Raw genomic sequence first — 14,679 nt, forward strand, 5'->3', positions numbered from 1 at the left:
CATCTACGACAGTAGTTACTTGAAGCTCCTACTTCCTTCAGGGTTCATAAATGACTTTTTTTTCTGTATCCATTCCCTGGCATTCTCTGAAAGGAAAAGACAAATGGAGCGTTACAGTAAGGTTGCTTATGTGAGCAGTAAATCCTGTGTATTGTAATGGAGATTTTGGGCCAGTGCTGCTCTTCAGTAGCCGTATTTAAATGAACTTTAGTAGCATATATTAAATAATTTGTAAAGCACTTTGGGATACTGCAGGATCAAAGTTATGTATGTAACATACCCTACTAATGTTCTTGCAGGGTTATTCAAAAGAAAAGAATGCTAGCTAATAGTCCTGTTAGTTACATGTTACATCCTTATTGTACCTGCATTGTGAGATGATCAAAGAGGGAGGAGAAAACAATATTGCTAAACTTTTTTTTAACATATCTGTGTCTAGGAGAAGAATAAATCAAATAATATGAAAAGCCGCAGAAACACTAAACCAATAAAACAAGGTGAGCTAAGCTCATAGTCTCTTTTCTTTAATGTTTATAGATTATTATTTTTTTACTAGCTATTATAAGATTAGTAATAGTAAACAGAAGAGGAAAGGACAGTAGAGCTCATTTCACATTCAGAATAGCTTATTAGGTACATAACCCTCTTACCACAGTCAGTCTTCTGAAACGTATTGGCAAGACTATACTAGATTTGCCCACGTGATGGGCACAGTGTAGCGGATCTAGGAGGAGACAGCTCGATCCAAAGCTCACTGAAGCCAGTAAGAATCTCTTTTCCATTGACTTTGGAGAGCTTCATAGCCACAGACTACAAATGCTAAATAGAAAATAAGTTGTAAACAACCTGTGATTGATTATAGACTCTGGGTTACATTTATTATATACCTTAAAGGAGTTAGCATATGTAAACTGGGGGGAGATTTTTAATATTCATTTAAAACGTGATTTTCTGTCTGTATGACCGTGGTCTTACTAGAATGAATCCAAGCACCTGCCCAAGTTGTTGTTTTCATCATCTGTGTACTGGTAGCTGCCTCTCTGGTAGATGCATTGTGGTATTAGCAGTTATAAATAGATGTGTATATATATCTCTCAAAAAATCTTGTGAACTCAACAGAAATTCACTTGGTTTTTCATTTGTTTTGTTTTAGGTTTATTTCAGCTGCAATTATATGCCTCTTTGTGCTGTCTTTTAGTTTATATCTAACCCCTTATTCCTCTGTGAAATACTAGGAGAAGAAATTATTTTCTACAATTTTAAGTTATTATATCTTGTTCAAACTTTATGGTGGCAACTTTCCATGGGCAGCTTGCCAGCAATCCGGGTGCCACGATTCATTTGACCTGTGATATAATAATTAATTTTTTTTTTTTTTAAATGAGAAATGAGCACAGTTTTCCTACTGCTGGAATTCATACCTTTCCTCAAAAGTTGGGTAACACTGCCTCCTTTGGGGTACAACAGCAAAACAGCGTTGGCATGTACGTGGGAGGAGAAAGAGAAGAGAGGGCAGAGCGGGAGGCATCTGAGAGAAACATTCATTTTTCTCTTTGTTTTTGATTGCTTAGCTGTTCCTGGAAGGAAGAAGGTATGGAACTGGGCTTCCTACTTAGAAGAGGAACGGATGCCAGCTGCTCCCCTAAAACTGTTCAGAGAGGTTGGCAGCTTTTTCAACTCTCTTGCTATGTTTTTTCTAAAGCAACATCACAGAATTACTAACTCAGTGGGGGTAGGATTGGAGACTACCCTCAAGCCAGCAGTTACATTTATGACTTGTTTTGGTGCAAGCAGGCAGTAAAAACCCCATGTTTGTTTCCAGCCCTGAAGCACTGTGGAAACAAGCATCTGCCCTGTGAGTCTCATCCCAAACCAGGGTGTAAAAAATGCTGGTTGAATCTCACTCAGAAATAAACAATGACTGTTTCGATCTGCTTTGGGTAGCTCTGGATAACCAGGCTGTTAGGCAGTCTCCAAATAACGTTGGAGAGGGACAGCTTAATGTCTTTCATATGTCCTGTGCTACCTCTGGTTGTACAGCACCCCTTCCATCCTTCCTCTGCAGAAAACTGCAAGTCAGTCAGCTCTGTGAATGTTGTAGATTGTCTCAATGATAAGTGGCTGTTAGGAGGAAGGGTGGGAGTTGTGTTCATTCACAGTCCGATGCGTTGAAGGTGGGAGAGGATGAGTTTGGCCTTGGTGAAGCTGCTTCTGCACTCCAGCACACCAGCCCACATGAAAAGTTCAGCTCCTAGTGAGCTCTTCAAAGCCAAGAGCTGTTGGCACCTTATGGAGTGAGATGAGAAGGAAAGTCAGGTAACCGCCGTGGATGCAATAAGCCGTTTGCAGTTCCTGTTCAGATTTTAAGCCTTTATTATGCTTGAAATGTTTAGTTTGGATTAAGACTGCAAATAAATGAAAAACACAAATGTTTTCTGGAATGACTGTGTAAACGGGCTCCAGATCAAACATGCCTTGTCCCTTTTACCATTTGAAGATGAGAAGTTACCTTTTGGGAAAGTCTGGGCTGCTGACCTCGTGATTTTAGCTTTCCTGGCTCTGTTTGGGCTGTGAAGGGGATTGTTTTGTGTTTGAATAGAGCTTGTTTCTGCATCTGCTGGAAGATTTATTCATAGCTAATTGCAACAGGCTCCTGGTTCGGTGTTTTTGAGATTAATTAGAATAACAAGTACATCTGAAATATGGTGATCATGCCGTTAGTGATCTCTGTACCTGCACCTGTCTATTAAAGCAGCAATCATTTAGTGATAGAATTTTCTTAGTTGAGAATTTGAAGCCTTAAGTATATCTGATGACTACTCTGAAATAAATTTTTGTCTTCAGGAATTAAAAGCAAATGTTTTCTTCTTTCTCCCTTCTCACAGTATCAGTCATTCCCACAAGGCCGAAATGGATTTAAAGTTGGAATGAAATTGGAAGGGCTGGATCCTGAACACCCCTCTCAATTTTGTGTTCTCACAGTGGCTGAGGTAGTTGCTCTTCCGATCTTTGATTTCAGAAGTGCCATGTACATTTAGGATTTTTTTCAATAAAAAGTAGAAACGTAATAATAATACTTTAATTAGTTAATGGTTAGGACGAGTTCAGGGTGACACTGAAGGGATAGCGTTACGTGGTTAAGGATCTGTGCCTGAAGTCCTACTGTTAGATTTTTGCAATTGTAACTCAGAATAGCAAACCTATTAATTGCACACAGTGAACAAATACAAAAAAGAACAATGCGATTAGGCCATAAGACTTAGTAAATATAAGCAAGTCAAAATGTTTTTGTGCTTCTTCAATTATGTGAAATCTGTGTTGATCTGGTGTAGGCATAAAAGTTCTCGGGCTGCATTTGTACTCTAGATATTACCGCAATATGTGCTTGAGTATGGAATAGGAGGCCAGTGAAGTTACACTAACCAATTTTATTTTCAACTATTTGAAGTGAGGAAAGAGGAGCATGGAAACTGGGATACGTAAATGAGGAAAAATAAAACTAAACTTTTGAGAAATAAATGAGATCTTCAATTTACTTTTATCTATAAATCCAAATATGGAAGGAGTGTTTGATTAGTGTTTTTCTTTAACTTCTTCATGACTCTTTATGATAATCAGAGCTCCCCTCATTATAGGTGCAAGGGTACAGAATGCGATTACACTTTGATGGTTATCCAGAGTGCTATGACTTCTGGGTTAATGCTGATTCCTCAGACATCCATCCTGTTGGCTGGTGTGAAAAAACAAGTCATAAGCTGCTCCCTCCTAAAGGTATGGGGAAAAAAATAGAACAGTGTACAAGAAACCATAAATTCTTCTAAGAACTAGTTGTCCTGGCTCTGCATGTTTCATTTTTAGTGTGATTTCATTGTGGAACACGATCTGAGTGGCTTAAAGGGAAGAGTTGTAAGAAAGATACAAAAAGAACAAAACAGCTTCCTTTTGATATTCCCAAAGATTGACATTGTTCGTCAAATTAGAAACTCTTCATTGGATGAGCGTGTAAAGCAAGGAGTCTCTTTGGGGTTCAGAACTTGCTTCTTTCCTGCATTTAATTTCCTAGAAGCATTTGAAGGTTGAGATTAGTGATTGGACATTATACTGAAAAAGAGAGAGATTTTTTAGCTGAAGTGCATAACCCCTGAAGATTGTAGAAGGGCAGATACCATGCAAAGTTCATATTCTTCCCAGGTAATTTCCATTTCTGAAAAACCAATCTGAAGGTAACGGGGCTGTGTAAAACAATCTTTTTATCTCTCTTTCTAGGTTTCAAGGAGGGAGAATTTAATTGGACTTCCTATTTGAAGAATTGCAAAGCTCAAGCAGCTCCAAAAAGCCTTTTTAAGACTCTCGGCACTGTAAGTGGTGATATTGGATACGAGATGTTTCAGATAGGTCTGATGCTAAGTGAGTTTTGACCAGAATATTTACGTGGTTTTAATATGCTCATGTCAGAGGTACAACCATGGTACAATCAGATGCAAGCTACTTCCTGCTGTGATTTATTTTTAAGATGGGAAACTAGTACAATTTTTCTTCTTTCCCCTAGTCACTGACTTTCCAGAGAGAGAATTTGTATTTCCCTTCGTCCTTAGTACTGGAAGAAAAGATTTACTCTACCATTTATGAAATATATTACAACAGTCTGTTTTGCTCTGTCCCCACAGTCAAGATATTTGTGTCACTTTCCTCTAATTTAATCATTTCCAAAATAATTTCTGGTTTCCAGCAGCATACTCATGTGCACCGTGGGATTCATTATGAGGCTACGAATCTTGAGCATTTTTCATCCTTCACCCACTCTTGCTTTCTTTTTGGTTGTTAGCCTCAGTTCCTGTATAACACTCCCATTTTGTGTCACTCAGATGACATAAAGTCCATGGGTCTGGCAGATTTGATGCTGCAGATGGACAGAGCGCTGACTTCAGGAGGATCAGGGCCTGACTGCAGTTCGGCTCTGCTTCCCACTGAGTCACCTGTTTTCCTTGAAGACTCTAACTTTTCCACTAATTACATGAGACCTACAGTACTCACACTTGTCCTCAGCCAATACTCGTCACTACAAGGCGTGTGCATCTTAGCCTTCAAGTCTGTAGTGATGTTGTGTACCTGGAGATTCTGTTATCAAGCTATGTCAGCTCTTTTTTAGAAATAGTAACAATCATTGCCAGAACACATGGAAATCTTGTCTGTAGACCTCTTGCTAGTATCTATAGTGTGTTTTGGTCTGTGGGTTTCGGGGTTACAACTTGCAACAAATGACTTTATAAGGGTAATTTAAATGGTCTGACCTAGAACGTGGCTGATTTCCCTTTCCTGATGTCCTGTTCCTCAGCCTGTCACACCCTCTGGTTTTCGTCTGGGAATGAAACTAGAGGCAGTGGACAAGAAGAATCCATCGCTGATGTGTGTCGCAACAGTCATGGACATGGTGGATAACCGCCTGCTAATTCATTTCGATAACTGGGATGAGAGTTATGACTACTGGTAAAGAGATTCTATTTCTAATATATATCTACAAGTAGACTGTGGTTTATCTCGCTCTTCCACTACAGGTAATATCTAATATTTTAATTGTAGTCACTGAAGTTGGGATCTTAAATCAGTTTTCTAGCATCTGAATAATTACTTTGGGTTTTTACCCTGCTGTTTTACCCTGCTGTTTGAGCGCTCATCGGTTGGCTCAGTGCAAAACCAGTGGGGTTAGCTTGAACTGCCCGTGAAGTGTTCGAGGTAATGCAGCTGGCTGACTTGAGTCAGGTCAGGGAATGTTATCTGTTCTTCCGGCAGAGCTAAAGGAAGAGTAAGCTCCACTAGTGACACCACCTGGGATTAGTAACATCCTCTCCTCCAGGACTAGTAGTGGGTGTCAGCATGCCTCTCTGCAAACTGGAATTTTGGAAGCAGGCAGGACTGAAGTCAGTAAAATTCTTTTCTATTTGCTTCAGCAGAGTTTGGCTAAGGCCCTTTGAAAATAAAAATGATTGCCAACATTTAGGGTTTTAAGTCCTGACCTGCACTGCAGTTGTTCTGGTTCTGAGAATCTTGATCCCCTGCCCTCATGCTGGGGCCAGGTGGAATATTAGTCAAGGAAATGTTTTCCCTTTTTGGTCTGTGTTTTCCAACCTACGTGAATGGATCGAATTCATCTGTGAAAGCAACACAAAGCACATGCTTGTCAAGATAGCACCAGTTCCATCAGTGTTCTGTGTTCTCTCCCCCATCTCCTTTTGTTTGTTTGTTTTCAGAATAGGCACCTGTTTGGTGGCAAGTTGGTCTTTTCTTTCCGTTCATAAATGCATTGTGCAGAGCTATGTAACACCAGTGTTTCCATTTGCAGGACTTCAGATCTTGTTCCTTTACCATTTTAGCCTGTGAAGCTTTTTTTCCATGCCGTGTTCTGTTTGGAATTTGAAAATTTTAATGGGAAACACAAGCAAACAAAACTTCAAAGTACAGGTTGGCTGAAGACACATAGATTTTTTCCTAGATCTGAAGGACTACTTTGGTCCTTTCCTTGGAGCAGGTGTGACTAAAGGGCCTGTCTCACATTGGCCCATCGCCTCCTTCAGGGACCAGAAGATCTAAACATGCAATAAAATTGGGAGCCAGGCAAACTACCACTAGGTTTCAGCTAGAATGAATGGATAACGGGCAGTTCTTGGCAAAGGCCTTAAAAAGTAATTTCCCCTTCTTCCACAGTAGTGGTATTTCAGTTAGGGATGAGGGTTTGCTTTTTGTTTCTTTGCTTTTTAGCTTGGATGATCTGTGTCCAGGCTGAACTGTGGTTGGTGTGGTCCATGTAGGGGGAGCTTTTTGTTGGTTTTGTTTTTTTTTTTTTAAAGCACCAGTCATTCTTCTTTGTATTTCCCTATCTTTTGGGGCAGCTTGAATGCCTTGAAAACTTGGTGTTATAAATTCTAATGAGGTAATACTTGTCTTTTACACCGTGATCACACCCACTGAAAGCATCTGCTAACCCAGCAAAGGCTTATCAGACAGCATTTGAAATTCTACTTTTCTTTTTGCTTTAAAATTGACTGGTGCCAACTTTCCCTCTTTGATTCAGGTGTGAAGCTAGCAGCCCATATATTCGTCCTGTGGGCTACTGCCAAGAAACTGGAACCCCACTGACAACACCACCTGGTATGTTGAAAGTGAGACTTCTTTGCTGCCTCAGTCCAAAATCTTCCTTTTGGAAGCTTTATCTTCCACATAATTACGTATTTGCAAGTTACAGGTTCCATTCAGTACTCTTTTTCTCTACTGACTGAACAATATTATTGTTCATACGTTTTACCACTGCGTTTTACTTTGTTCCATAGCTCTTTCAAAAAATGGAATGGAGTTTGGTAATTTGTAATTCAATTTGATTTCAGAAGGGGAAGAACTTTTAAGTATTAGCAGTGTTTCCTTTAAGGTGAGCTGGAAGAAAGAGGAATCAGTATCATGATTTCATAGATGATAAGATGGAATTTCTGGAAATGAAGGAGTAACTGAAGCCATGTCTCTTTCTGCTGCACTGGAATTCAGTAAATGAAGAGAATGTTGGCAAATGAAAAAGGACAGAACCTACAGGAAAATCAGTGTTATTTTCAGGCCTTGGAAGTGCTCATACACCTTAAAATAAAAATTTAAAAAATGATGCCTGCTGTTTGCTAGATTGACAGCCCTGGAGCAAGAATTTCTGTAATTACTGCATGTCGAGTTTAGTAGAGTGGGTGGTGCTACCAGATCCCTGTGCATTGGAGGAATTAGCCTCTGTGCCTTTGCTGCAGATGCAAAAGGGGTTGTAAACACTTACTCTTCAGCAACACTGCATCTGTTCCTGCTCCTGTAACGTGCAACAAGGCTGTGGCGTGCAGCTCCCCTACTCGTATCGCGATTGCTTGTGCCCCCAGCAGAACCTGCAGTCAGTTCTGATTCTCTGCTGAGAGATTTACGTGCAGCAATTTGTAGACTGTCCTATGCATTTAGTCATTGCACCCTCCTGCTAAACGGAAACAATACTGAGGCTAAAAAGTACTGAAATAGGAAGGGGAAAAAAAAGGCAGAGCAGTTTCTTAAACGTAGCTGCCAGGGAGAGAGATCCCGTTATTGTCAAGAGTAGCACACCCATGTTGGTGTCTGAGATTACGGTAATGGTGATGGAGCCTTTTCTCTCCAGACTGCTAGTTTTACTCAGCTATGGGTGAATAGATAGCAGGAGACGAGAAGTTTCCACAATCTTGCAGGCGCTCACACGTAGAATAGTTAATAAAATAGGAAATTAATTCAGTGATGCCATTGCTCATCACAGAATCCTCTGACTAGCTCTTAATTGGCAGCTTTCTCTAGAGAATAAGCATTGATTAAGCTGTCCAGAAATGAACTCTTCAGGTTTTTCAGGTCAGGGTTAAAGCCCTGGGTAGAAGCTAGGGAAACTTGCAGTGCTGTTGTGTGTGCTGTATGAATAAAGAGACCGTTTTCCAGTGCCATCCCATTGTAAGTGCTAAATTAACATCATAGCCACATTTTACATAGATGCTTTTCTGTTGTTTGTAACAATAAATGTGGGGGTTTTCTTAAATGTTAATTTTCTGGGGTTTTTTCAGGATACAAGGATTCCAAAGCCTTCTCGTGGGAGAAATACTTGGAAGAAACTAATTCCCAGGCAGCCCCAGCAAGAGCATTCAAACTGGTTGGTGACTCTTTTTGCTTGTCCTAGATCAGGAGGGTGGGGGAAGCTGCTGTTATCCACCCTTTCCTGACCATGCCGAGAGGGTGAAACTAGGTTTTTTACTTTGAATTTAAGTTCATCTCTCACTGCTGCTAAAACAAAACACACAGCAGACTACAAGATCTAAAACAACAAAAGCCATGAAAAGCTGCCTTGGAAAGGATTTTTGACTAAACATCTTCCCTTGCTCCGTTAGCAGACTTAAGGGAAGAGCTTTCAGTCCACACAGATCATTGTAGCTTTCAGCAGGATGTGTGAAGGGGCAGTACCTTGCCTCAGAGAGGGTGTGGAGAGGAGGAAGAGCTGGTCCTCTGCTCAAGGTCTGACTGTATATGGGCAAAGGGCATCTCCCAGCTGACATCTGAGCGGGACGGGTGCTGGTTGAACAGGGTCTCCAGATTCTCCCTTCGTGGGGGTCGGAAGTGAATGTCACTGGCCTGCAGCTGGGGACGTTTGGCGGGGAAGGGAAGAAGGGGTGTTTGAGGGTAAATGAGAAAGAAGTCTGAAGTTCCTCCGTCAGGTGCCCCCTCCTCATGAAGTTTTCAAAACTTCTCTAAAATATTTTCACCTTGCACTCTAAATCCTTCCCCTGGTTGGTGGGGCTGGAATTAGGGTAGAGTGAGAAGTTCCTATCAAGGACTTACATGTTCTAATATAGATCATCTTGGGAGGAGCCAGCTGTGCCCTCCACAGAAATAAGCCTACTAACAGATGATAGAGCATCTTTGCCAAACTCCTAGATGGAGTAAGATCATCCTACAGACTAAATTGGAAGATGGTTCTCTCAACCTTGGGAGCATGAGCATTTGTTTCTGGTCTGGAATCTCACTGTGAGCAGAAACAAAACAATAGCCTTTAAAATAACTTCATTAAAAAAAGCCCATACTTCAAAGTTGATTTTTTTTTTTATTTTATTTTTTTTTAGCAGCTTCTTCCACACTGCTGGGTCACCTTGCTAAACTTTGCAATATATTTAAAAACTTTTCTGTGCCATCGTGACACTTGTCTTGATTCCTTTCAATGAAGTTAGCATTGCAGGTTAATACCTGCTGCCCTCCTGTATATTTTGTTGGTAAGCTCTTTGGGACCAAGAAGGAAAAGCAATCAGGGAGACCTCAGATAAGGGAGGTAAAAATCCAGGCAGACAAGTTTGATAATTGCTAGATTTCAGCAGGAGTCCACCTGAAGTTGTTTTAGGTTGGAAGGTGGGTGTCGGGGAATAGGAAGAGGCTGGTTTTGCCTCTTTAGAGAACTGTAAGGCCACAGCTGAAATTATCTGCAGCACAGTTGAACTCCAGAACATCCCTTGGATTAAGGTTTTCCAGACTTGGGCAGACAGCATCTTTGATGGTGCAACGCAGCATGTGAAGCGCCTCGGAGCCAGTGTGCAGGATAATGAGTGATGCTTGTCAGTAGGACATGTTTGTTGCCCCCAGGGTAGGCTCAGCCTTTTTCTGAGCCGTGCTCTAAAATCCCGACAGTACTGGAAAAGAGGAACCTTCAGAATACAAGAGCGAAAGACTGCAGCAATTGGTCTTCTACACAATAGAGGGACAATAGAAGTAGTTTTGTAGAGACAAATATTTTGGAAAGATAATAAAACTCTTCATGATACAAAAAGAAACAGTGGAGCGTGACCTACTTAAAACTCCCAGTCTGAAGTCCTCAGTAATCTGTCATTAGGCATTCTTTCCTCAGATTTTCAGAATATAAAATGTGATGATAAATGTCACCCAAAGATAACAGGGCTTTGCTCAGGGCAGGGAGCCTTTTCAGTACCAAGTACTCCCTTTTTTGGATTCTTCCGAAGTAAAATGTCTTCCCAAGGGAGAATGCAGCTGCCTTGTCTGCCTTTTCTCCTGTTTTACGTACATCTCTGCAGCCATTGTTTTGCTCCTTCAGGTATCTGGCTTTGAGAGAATAGTAGAAGGGCCAATTCTGGCTCTCATGAAACTCCAGAATATAAATTAGCATCCAAGACGAAAATGAGACAGAAAAAAAAAAAGAGCATTTGATATATCAACAGTTAATAGAACTCTTTCAAGATCAAACCTCGTTATTTTTCTGGCTTGGTTGGTCTGAAGTGCAAATATGTGGCACAGTTATTGATTTTTTTTTTATTATTATTATTATTCCAGCTAGCAATTACAGGAAATCAGTACATAAAAATATGGGTTGAGAGCCAGAACAGGCATTTCTCACTGAATTAGTTTTTAACAGTTTTCAGGAGCTATCTTATGTAGTCTGGAGACACTGATCATCAGCACAAATAACAGATATTGTGTCTGGATTTCTGCCTTCTCCTCCACCCAAAAATGCAGGAGGAGACAGTTTGGTTGTCAGCATCACTAATTCGGGCCATTGTCTTGGGCTGTAGATTTAAAAACATTCATAAGCTATTGCCAAAAGGCAGAAACCCTTGAGCAAGACTGAAACAAATAGCTCTGCTCATCTTCTGGGCTGGATTTTGTTCCCTAGCACTCAGGCTCCTTCCTCGAGGAAGACGGACAAGGTTGGCTGGTTCAATAAGATGCTCTTAAAACTAAAAGCAGTTTAGATTGTCTGGCTTCCGGTGTGTCGTGTGGCTGAAAGCCTGTGGATAAATGTCTGCATCCAGGGGAAGAGTCCAAAGAGAAACTTGAGGTTTGGAGTCTGTAATCCCCTTAGCTCAGAAGTGGACCTCCTCCCCACCCCCAGCTACTGGCAGTAAAAAGAGTAAGGAAGCCTGTGAGGGAAGAGTGATTATAATCATCTTTTCATTAACTTGATCTTCTTCAAAGACAACGATTTATCATCTCTTGCTAAAATCCTGACCTTTGTGTGCAGAAGTGAAGAAAGATGTGTTTTGAATGAGTATCCAGTCCTCTGTAACCCCCAGCTGAGGAGGTCAGAGGAGGAATTTGCAGTCAGTCATTTAAAGATAAATGGAAAAATTGGTAAACTCCATCTGTTACTTAGAGGTTTACATCCGTGGGTGCTGCAAAGGGCACGCAGTGGGTCAGAGGACATTCTGGGGTTTTTACAAAGGAGTTTGAGAGAAAGGATAAGCTGGCAACTGCAGATGGGAGACTGGTGGCTGGGGCCGCTCTCGAGTCCCAGCACTGCACTTCTCAGCAGTTGCAGTTAACAAGCAGATGCAGCTGTCGTCATAAGAAGTAGGTGGTAACCTGCTTAATGAAGGTAACTGTAATATCCAGATGCCAAGAAGGATGTCACATAGTGCATCGAAGAGAGAAGTCACGCGGTGGTGTGTTTCAAGTGTAAGACAATGGTGAACTGCCTACTGTCCTTGTCAGGTGTGAGATCTGCTGTGTTTGGGAGTTTTGCTGTCACATGGTGGAGTCTGTATGTTGGTGGAGCTTGTGAGGGTATCTGGCCTTTCTTCTGTTAGGGAAGTACCTCTTGCCCTGGCTGTGAAATGCTCCTCTGCACTGAGAAAGCTCAGACTTCCTCTCAAGTAGTTTTGGGCAGCTGACAAGCAGACAGCTTAATCCTCTAGGAAACTCTGATTTTAACCTCTGAAGCAGTCTGCCGTGTAAGATCAGGGGCCAAAGCTGCAAAGGCATTTGAATGGTAGATGAAAACTTCAGCGCATTTTATTCAGAGCAGGTGACTAGCTCTGAACGCCCGGACTTCTTAGCATTCTGCTCACAATCCTCTCTTACAGCGTCCTGCTCACGGATTCCAAGTTAATATGAAGTTAGAGGCTGTGGACAGAAGAAATCCCATCTTGATAAGAGTGGCAACAATAGTTGACAAAGACGACCATCGCATTAAGGTATGACCTTGCTTCAAAGTGCAGAGCCCTTGTGCTAAGGAATAGAGTGATTTGCAGTACAGAAAAAATACCCATTTGGTATGAGGAGCTGCAAACAAACGCCTTGCAGATGATCTAGCCTACACGCCTGCCCAAGTGGAAACGATTTCTGTTGTTTTGTCCTGTTATATCTGATGGAATTGCCTGGTATTGTTGGTTACTGTTTTAATGTAACTATTATGAAATAACATTTGACAGCATGATTTTCCATCTCTTAGCGGTTTCTGTGTGATCTGTGTGAGCGAAGGCAGCATTAATGTTCTGCTGCTGGGAAGCTACCTGACAATGTTTTTTTTTCTAGCATATTTAAACAAAAACCCAAAGCAAGCTAAACCCTGGCACGTGTAGGAAGCGGCTTCATTCTCCAGTATCAATTTGTGACATAAATGCATTTTAACTAATTCTTTTCACATTAATATATTGTCAGAAAAATCTGATGTGCTTTGGCTTCTGAGAGATTAAGTATCAGCAGCTAAAGTGGAGGCTGCACTGAGGGAGGCTCCTCGGCCACAGGTCTCCAAAGGATGATTATGTGGGCAGGAGTAGCATTCGCTCTCCATCAGCAGAGTTTGTGTCTCAATCTCATCACTGTGATTGCAAGCAAAAGCCAAGTTTTGCCAATATATGGTAGCATGATGCTCAGTTCATACATTTGTTTGAAACTTTTGGCACGTAAACAACCCAGTGGCCTTTAAACTGCTGCGATCCTTGGTCTCTCTTAGCCTGACCTGGATCAGAGCTAACTATTACTACTCCCTTCGCCCAGCAGAAAATTCTAGCTTGTTCACTGCAAAACTCACAGAACTTGTTGGTTTTTATGGTGTTTTGGGATCCTCAGAAAACAAAACAATTGAATAAGCAATTGAGTTTGCATAGATTTAGTCTTTGAGTATAGAGTGTGCTGGAGCACCCCATGGCTTGTGCTTTCTTGCAGACTGTGTGATCTGACTGTGTCACCAGAACCTGGTTGTTCTGTAAAATATAGATGCAGGGGTCAGGAAAGCAAATAGTTACACTAAGCACAAGATTGTGCTTGACTGAGAGATTGAATGAATCAGCCCCAAGCTGAGCAAGGTGAAACAAAGGGGGAAGTTAAAATAAAAGCTGAGTCATGTCCTTAGCTGTATCTGTCACTGAGACTGTGTGCTTCTTTTAGATACATTTTGATGGTTGGGACCATAATTATGATTTCTGGGTCGATGCAGACAGCCCTGATGTTCATCCAGTAGGCTGGTGTGCAAAAACTGGACACGCTTTGCAAGTCCCTCTAGGTAAAGTAGATGACATCATATTGTTATGTTGAATGATTTTCCTAAGTGCAGCCTGCTCTTTTGATGCAGGAAGCATTTTACAAATCTGCTTAACTTTTTTTTTTTTCTTTTTCTTATTACCAGGTGCTGCTGATCGAGTGGGAACAGTGGGACAAGCGTGTCCTACTCCAGGCTGCCACGGTATCGGTCACGTCAGGGGACCACGATATGGAACACATTATACGTATGTATATGAGATCTGCCTGTAAGGGTTCTGCCTGCCAGAGTCTGACTGCTGTCCATAATAATAATGCAGCAACAAGCACCTGCACTGCACTGAAATTATCTTAGGGTGTTTATTCTGGAGCTAGTTATAACTGCAATTGCAGCTCCCTCTTGTGTCTAAGTGTGTTGTTTCATCATAAATTCTGTTTATACCAGTATAATCATTACAACCGCAATGCAATCCAACATAGATTAATTCACTCCGATTTCTACATTCCGGCGTTACTGAAGGAGGTTTTTTTGTGTAAAATAATATACCCAAGAACAGTATGCAAGGAGACAGTTGAAGAGGGAGAGAGTGTGGGTAGATTATTAAAGTTTAAGAGTGAGGAGAGCTAGTGCATGTTTTGTGCTCTGCCTTTTGATTTCTTATGTGCTCTTGGAAAAAGAAGGGTTTTCTCAATTAAACTATCTTAAAGAGCAAGAAAACAATCTCAGATGGGAGGTCTGAAGATCTAATAGGTAAAGATCATGTGGTAAAGGCTTTGAATTTTTCAGAGTGAAAGTTGCAGGACTCTCTTGTTTCAAGAAATACTGTTCCGACGAGCAGGTTACAGAGGAAGAGCTCTGAGGTGGCTCTTGAAAAACATGACTTTGGTTTCTAATTC

At 41.3% G+C, this 14,679-nt stretch overlaps 1 protein-coding gene across 5 annotated transcripts in view; it reads left to right on the forward strand.

The window, feature by feature from the left end:
• The window catches only part of LOC104641895 (lethal(3)malignant brain tumor-like protein 3), a 47,880-nt gene that overhangs the window by 19,631 nt on the left and 13,570 nt on the right, over positions 1-14,679 (forward strand). For 4 of the 5 annotated variants that reach the window (XM_075773701.1, XM_075773700.1, XM_075773697.1 and 1 more), the window contains 11 exons: positions 440-497; positions 1,572-1,660; positions 2,886-2,990; positions 3,636-3,771; positions 4,267-4,358; positions 5,336-5,487; positions 7,070-7,146; positions 8,595-8,680; positions 12,387-12,497; positions 13,693-13,807; positions 13,931-14,030. In XM_075773701.1, coding sequence (XP_075629816.1) covers positions 440-497; positions 1,572-1,660; positions 2,886-2,990; positions 3,636-3,771; positions 4,267-4,358; positions 5,336-5,487; positions 7,070-7,146; positions 8,595-8,680; positions 12,387-12,497; positions 13,693-13,807; positions 13,931-14,030 — 1,121 coding nt within the window. The remainder of the gene's footprint in view (positions 1-439; positions 498-1,571; positions 1,661-2,885; positions 2,991-3,635; positions 3,772-4,266; positions 4,359-5,335; positions 5,488-7,069; positions 7,147-8,594; positions 8,681-12,386; positions 12,498-13,692; positions 13,808-13,930; positions 14,031-14,679) is intronic. The other variant, XM_075773702.1, reaches the window with a different exon arrangement.

This window comes from Balearica regulorum, chromosome 22, assembly GCF_011004875.1.
Source record: "Balearica regulorum gibbericeps isolate bBalReg1 chromosome 22, bBalReg1.pri, whole genome shotgun sequence".
Taxonomy (NCBI): Eukaryota; Metazoa; Chordata; class Aves; order Gruiformes; family Gruidae; genus Balearica; species Balearica regulorum.